The 7,279-nt window shown below is 49.4% G+C and overlaps 1 protein-coding gene across 1 annotated transcript in view; it reads right to left on the bottom strand.

Annotated features, from left to right (window-relative positions):
* Window positions 1-473: 473 nt before the first annotated feature.
* The window catches only part of LOC107115796 (SKI family transcriptional corepressor 2-like), a 53,053-nt gene continuing 46,247 nt past the window's right edge, over window positions 474-7,279 (bottom strand). The window contains exons 7-8 of the mRNA XM_015417559.1: window positions 5,489-5,556; window positions 474-536 (exon numbers count right to left, since the gene is read on the bottom strand). Coding sequence (XP_015273045.1) covers window positions 474-536; window positions 5,489-5,556 — 131 coding nt within the window. The remainder of the gene's footprint in view (window positions 537-5,488; window positions 5,557-7,279) is intronic.

Here is a 7,279-nt window from a genome sequence, read left to right as displayed (position 1 = left end):
AAGGTATCGGCTGGATATTAGGAAGAACTTTTTCACTGTCAGAGTGGTTCAAAGGTGGGATCAGCTGCCTAGGGAGGTGGTGAGCTCCCCCTTCACTGGCAGCTTTCGAGAAGAGGCTGGACGAATATTTGTCGGAGATGCTTTAGGGTGGTCCTGCATTGGGCAGGGGGTTGGACTAGATGGTCTGTATGGCCCCTTCCAACTCTGTGATTCCATGATCCTATCTCCTGGGAATGTGTCTATTTCTTTCTAAAAGCCACCCATTGATCACATTTCTGTCCTCCCCATTGTCCCAGAAGCTCAAGGTGGCATACACAGCTCTCCCCTCCGTTTTATCCTCACAACAGCCCTGTGAGGTAGGCTAGTTGGAACAAGAGTGACTTCCCAGAAGTTTCATCCAAGTCCATACTGCAAAGCGGGAGCGAAGCAGCGACAACGGTGTGGTCCAGTCTCCAATCACACGCGCTCACCTTTTAGCTTTTGCTGAGATGCGTGCCCAGTTTCTCTTTCCTGATCAAGCTTGCTGCATAGGGGATCTATAAAGATACAGAGAAAGCCATCATAAGGTTTTGAGGAGGAGGAGGGTATCTGAGGCGAAGCTCTTAGAAGAAGACAGGCCGAGGGGATGAAATCTGTCTGGCGCTGTAACATCGAAGTTTTCATGCCCAGTTTTACAAGCTCAGTAGCTTCCCAAGTCTTGGGCATGATCCTCTTGGTGGCGGTGCCCAATGTTCCCTCTAAGCTGTGGAGTCTCGTGAGCAAAAATTCTACTTTGTGAGCTACGGGCATTAAAGTTGTGAGCGAGCAATTTGGCTCCTGAATCAATTAGTGGGCTCTGGAGCCATCCTTCCTGAGCTAAGACAAAAATCTGTGAGCTGGAGGCTAAAAAACTGTGAGCTAGCTCACACTAACTCAGCTTAGCGGGAACACTGGCGGTGCCCCAAGTTGACTGAAGATTTCTTTCTTTGTCCCACTCTGTTCAGAACAATGAGTGTTTTCACATTCTTATTTTCCTGGTTTTTAAATTCCTATGTCTTTGGGATCCCCCCCCCCCGTTCTGCACTTCTTTTGCTCCCTCTAGTGGTGGATGCGACATTACACCAGTCTATCTCCAGCATAAAAATCCGCAGTTCAGATCTGCAGGGACATATGCCGGACTTAAACTGGTGTAATATCTAACCAACCGCTAGAATGGAGTAAAACACAGGTTGAACAGGACCCCCCCCCCCGGACAAAACAGGAACTTAAAAGTGAAGCAAATGAGAATGTGGAAAAGCCTACTATTCAGGGCTCCTTTGCATATTAGGCGACACCCCCCCTAATGTAGCCAATCCTCTAAGAGTTTATAGTAGTCCCTGTAAGAAGAGCTCTGTAAGCTCTTGGAGGATTGGCTACATTAGGGGTGTGTCCGCCTAATATGCAAAGGAGTCCCTGCTACAAAAAGAGCCCTGCGATATTTACTTATTGATTTGATGTATCAGATCACCACTATCCTTCCCTTGGCACAAAGCACCCTCAAAGAGCCTTTCAAGCATATGCAACCATTATCCAAGCAACAATCTGAATATTGTTCCAGCACTTTAGGATAACTGATTTGTTTATGGTTTTTGGTTGTTTTTATGATGGATCTTAATTATATTTATATGCGCATTTTATGTAAGCCGCCCTGAGCCTGCCTTGGTGGGGAGAGCGGGGTATAAATCAAATGAATGAATGAATGAATGAATGAATGAATGAAGCCAAAACACAGAAGTACATTCTCCCAGGCTTGTTGGTGGGAATTGAATTCAGCTCTCTAATGGAGCCAGTTTTAAGGTAAACCAAAAATCTTGGCCGAACTGGGAAAGAAGAAGAAGAAGAAGAGGAGGAGGAGGAGATTGGATTTATACCTCACCCTTCACTTGGAGTCTCAGAGCGGCTTACAAACTCCTTTCCCTTCCCCTCCTCACAACAGACACCCTGTGAGGTAAAAGAAGAAGAGGAAGAGATTGGATTTATACCCCGCCCTTCACTACCCAAAGGTGTCTCAGAGCGGCTTACAAACTCCTTTCCCTTCCCTTCCCCACAACAGACACCCTGTGAAGTGGGTGGGGCTGAGAGAACTCTGACACAAACTGCTCTTTTTCAAGGACAGTGGTGCCAGAGCTTGTGACTGACCCAAGGTCACATCAGCAGCTGCAAGTGGAGGAGTGGGGGAATCGAACTCGGTTCTCCCAGATTAGAGTCCGCGCACTTAACCACTACACCAAACTGGCTCTCCATTCAGCAAAGGAAGGTGCTAATTGTGCCTCATGCAAGAGAGTGTTCCACAGTCTCAGCCGGCCTTGACTGGGAGAGCGGGGCACAAATTTGAAGAATAAATAAATAAATAAATCTTGGTGCCGCCACCCAAAAGGTCCTGCCACCCATGAAAGCTACTAAGGTCCTGCCCCACAAAGCAGGGGCTCACCAGAGATGACCACCGTGTCTAGAGAACTTCATATTGACGTGTGGTCCTTCAAGTATTCAAGATTCAAGGCATCCTAGCACATCACAGGGTTAAGAGAGAGATCTCAGATCTCATTTTCATTATTAATTTCAGGAACCTTGCTTACTTACTATCACATTCTTGTGATAGTAAGTCTGGACTCAATGTTGTCCTGAGATCCCCTGGCTCTGCCATAATCATAGACTGCAGTCTTCATTTCCACCATGGAAAAATGAATCTATCCAGAAGTGCAGGCAGCAGTTTTTCTTCTCCAAACCATGTGCAGTCCACTCTTACAGGGCCCCCTAAAGGCCTTAGAATCAAGGGGCTGAGATATGCCTCTCTCGGCATAGGATTGCTGCCTTACCCAGATACCTCCTGGGATTTTAGAACCTTGGGTGGTTATTGTGGTCGGCCTGGTGTCTATGGTGGGGTTGCCAACAAGACTGGAGAAAAAAATGCCCCGTCCTTTTAATGGAAGAAGAGGAAGAAGAGATTGGATTTATACCCCGCCCTTCACTACCCAAAGGTGTCTCAGAGTGGCTTACAAACTCCTTTCCCTTCCCCTCCCCACAACAGACAACCTGTGAGGTAGGTGGGGCTGAGAGAGCTCTCTGAGAGAACTGCTCTTGAGAGAACACCTCTGAGAGAACTTGTGACTGACCCAAGGTCACCCAGCTGGCTGCATGTGGAGGAGTAGGGAATCAAACTCAGTTATCTCAGATAAGAGTCTGCCGCTCTTAACCACTACACCAAACTGGCCCTCCAAGCCTGGGACCTGAAGCTTCTCAGGGTCATGGAGGTAAATACCATCCCAGAAAGCTTCTATTAAAGAGACAGGACATTTTTTTTCTCTCCAGGCCACTTGACAACCCTACTCACGGTAGAAGCTTTTTGCCTCCGAAGATAATTAATTTCCTGTGTCAAAGGATGTGAAAGGGAGAAGACTGTCTCGCCAGTTTCCCAGTTATCGGGGAAGCCAAGGAAGTCACTCAGGAAATCATAAAAACAAGAATCTTTACAAGTTCACGGTGTCCAGAAACTGCAAATGAAACCTATCGCTTGAGTATGATTTTAATTACGAGCATCCCCGTGCTCATGCTGTGGATACTGGAAGGTGTAGTAACGTGCGGGAAACAGGAGAGGGCACTTTGAGACTGGGAAGTTCCTGGCAGAACGTTCACCCGCCCCCTTGTTGAAGAACACGGGTATATTTTCAGGGCATGTTGTGATACTTCAATGCACCATCAGCCCTGAGTGTGCCAGAAGTTATATATTTAAGGTTGCCAACTGTCTTGCTCCTGTACCGCAAGCAGCCGTGGTGTGGACAGAAATTACCAGGTGGAGATTTTAACAGCCCCTGGAGGAAGGCATTAGCGGGAACTGGTGTTCCAAGCACAAGAGCAGGATGGCTTTAAGGGTTAAGAGCCAGTCTGGTGTAGTGGTTAGGAGCACGGACTCTAATCTGGGAGAACCAGGCTTGATTCCCCACTCATCCATATGCAGCTGTTGGTGTGACCTTGGGTCAGTGACAAGTTATCTCAGAGCTGTTCTCTCAAGAGCAGTCCTCAAAAGAGCTCTCTCAGCCCCGCCTACCTCACAGAGTGTCTGTTGTAGGGAGAGGAAGAGAAAGGAGTTTGTAAGCTGCTCTGAGACACCTTTGGGTAGTGAAGGGCAGGGTATAAATCCAATCTCTTCTTCTTCTTTTACCTCACAGGGTGTCTGTTGTGGGGAGGGGGAGGGAAAGGAGTCTGTAAGCCACTCAGAGACTCCTTTGGGTAGTGAAGGGTGGGATATAAATCCAATCTCTTCTTCTTAACACCTTTCCTATATTCCTAGCTAAATGGACCACCTGGTGTAGAAACCAAGATGTATGAGAATTAACACTGAAAACTGAAATCCCAACCTCCATAGTCCCTTAGGAGCACAGGATGAAAATTGGGATGGAGATAACTGTTAGACTGGGTAGAGGCAGAACTGATAATTTACAACACATTCCCTGGTGTTTAAAAGAGCTAGAGGACTAATAGTTTGAGCATTTGCCCTGAGATGACATAACCACAGGGCTAGAACAAGGGTCCCAGATTGCTGCACAAAAGACGTATTACCCTGAAATCCTGTGCAGAGTTACACCTTCCTAAAATCTGTTGAACTCAATGGGCTGAGAAGGGCGTAACTGTGGTTAGGACAGCACTGTTAATTGCTTTTCATGTTACAGTTGTTTTAAGTCATTCCTCGGTCTGATAGTCTGCCGGTGAACCCCAGGGCGGCCAGCCAATGGCAGCAGATGAGCAGCACCCAGAGGAAAATGAGGGGGTGAGAACACGGTGTGTGTGTGTGGGGGGGAGCTGCTGTCATAGCATTGAACATGACGCCTCTTCCGGGGTGGGGAATCAGAACGGTGATCTTGCCAGGAGTGTTCCCTCTAAGCTGAGTTAGTGTGAGCCAGCTCACAGTTTTTTAGCCTCCGGCGCACACATTTTTGTCTCAGCTCAGGAAGGGATGGCTCCCCATCCAGGGCTCTTTTTGTAGAAAACCCCCAGCAGGAACTCATTAGCATAATAGGCCACACCCAACAGCAGGAACTCATTAGCATATTAGGCCACACCCCTGACAGCACAGCTCATTAGCACATTAGGCCGCATCCCCATGTTACCAGAAGTGTGGTCATCCAGCCACACCCACCTTTTGCTTCTTATTCTGTTTACCTTGTTTGTTGTCCAAACCCAGGGCCTTTTTTTGGAGCAGGAACTCCTTTGTATGTTAGGCCACACACCCCTAATGTAGCCAATCCTAATGAGTTTCTGCTATTGGGTGTGGCCTATTATGCTAATGAGTTCCTGCTGGGCGTGGCCAACTCAGGAGCCAGCCCGAACTCCGTCCCTGTGCGTTCCTGCCCAAAAATAGCCCTGTCCCCATCTATGTTGGCCAGTATGCCAGTTTATTCAAGGCCGGTTGAGAATTCCACATTGTTGTTTTGGAAGAAGTGGCCTATTTGGAATATCGAGGAGGATTTCTTACGATCTGTAATTGCTGAACCATTTCTTCTCTGTAGGCCAGTTCCCGCTTCATCTGGTCTTGAAAGTTATCTATGCAGGGAAGGAGAAAGAAACGGACGATCCGTTCAGAATCATTTTATAACAATCGGCAAAACAAACAGACGTCCCGTTCTGTCTCCCGCGTGTGATCCATTTCGCTCCGCGCGCCTCGACGTTAAAGTCTATTTATGTCTCTGCGGGGAATGTTGCCCTGACGGAGAAATTTTTGTAATTCAAAACAGCGACATGATGAATGCCGAAGCCGAGGAGTGAAGTCACAGCTGGCTGGCTTGGAACACAAAGCAAAATGTTTAAGCTGCCCTGTTGACCCCACTTGCCGAGGGTGGAAGGGTAATTGAAGCCATTAGCGTTTTTACAGTGCGCTCCCGTAAAGAGGTGCCTCGGTCTAAGACCACGGAAATCTGCCGGCTTAGACGGGAGGAACTCTTCATAGGACTGCACCGAACTCTTCATAGGACTGCACCGTTAGACTTGGGGCCAGCGGGAGTGCGAGGAAGCCCCGCCAAGGCCCTCCCTGGCCCCAGGCAGGCAGGGGTGGGGAGAGGCAGGGAGGAAGCAACTTACCCTCCCTCTTCTCCTGCCTCCTCCTGGCTGAATGAGGGCTGGAAGCGGGGTGGCCGGAAGCAGGGGGCGGGGCTTCGTCATGTGCCCCGCCCCCGTACCTCACCCAGGGGAACTGCGATCCCCCACGATCCCCCCCGAAATGACCTCTGCTTGGTAGAATCTGCCAAGTGGAAACAAATAGGCCTGTTTTATAAGAACTGGGGGGTGAGGGATGACGGCATTCGGATGGGACCTGGGGATCCCCTGGAATTACATTTAAAACTCATCCCCAGACTATAGGGATCAGTTTCCCTGGAGAAAATGGATGCTTTGGAGGGTGGACTCTGTGGCATTACGTCTCCGCTGAGGTCCCTCCCCTCCCCAGGCTCCGCCCCCAAATCTCCCAGAGTTTCCCAACCCGGATACAGCAACACTACCCCGCATCAGTGTTCCCTCTAAGCTGAGTTAGTGTGAGCCAGCTCACAGTTTTTTAGCCTCTGGCTCCCAATTTTTTGTCTCCGCTCAGGAAGGAGGGCTCCAGAGCAAACTAATTTCTGCAGTGGCCAAATCGCTCGCTCACAACTTTAACGCCAGCAGCTCACCAAGTAGAATTTTTGCTCACAAGACTCCACAGCTTAGAGGGAGCATTGCCCCCCCATCCCCCGCTGGTGTTCTTCACAAGCTTGTCCATTCTTCTTTCCAGTATTCAATTCAAACGTTACCCACTTCGATAAAGGTATACACGAAACGAGGTGCGATATGCACAGTTCGTTGGTGCTGATGGCGTTTGGATCTGGCACTGTGCATCACGGCTGTTTGCTTCCTTTCAACCGGCTGGAGGCCGGCAGCCCGAAGTACCAAACCCTGCTCAGCTTCCGAGATCTGACCAGGTCAGGCTACACCATCTCGCTTTCCCTCCCGAAACGAAACCGCAAACCCCCAATCCCTCCCCCTTCTTCCCCCATTAAAAGACGCCTGCCGTTCAACCACCTTCAAAAGCCCTGGCAAAGTGGGAGGCCTTGCAGCACCACCTGAAAATCTCCAAGGAGGCGGCCCCTCGAAGAAGGAGGAGGAGGAGGAGGAGGAGGAGGAGGAGATTGGATTTATACCCCGCCCTTCACTACCCAAAGGTGTCTCAGAGCGGCTTACAAACTCTTCCCTTCCCCTCCCCACAACAGACACCCTGGGAGGCAGGTGGGGCTGAGAGAGC

The sequence above is a fragment of the Gekko japonicus genome, unplaced genomic scaffold (assembly GCF_001447785.1).
Source record: "Gekko japonicus isolate JY-2015 unplaced genomic scaffold, Gekko_japonicus_V1.1 scaffold4579, whole genome shotgun sequence".
NCBI classification, from domain to species: Eukaryota; Metazoa; Chordata; class Lepidosauria; order Squamata; family Gekkonidae; genus Gekko; species Gekko japonicus.
This window is presented reverse-complemented; position numbering and strand designations above follow the sequence as displayed.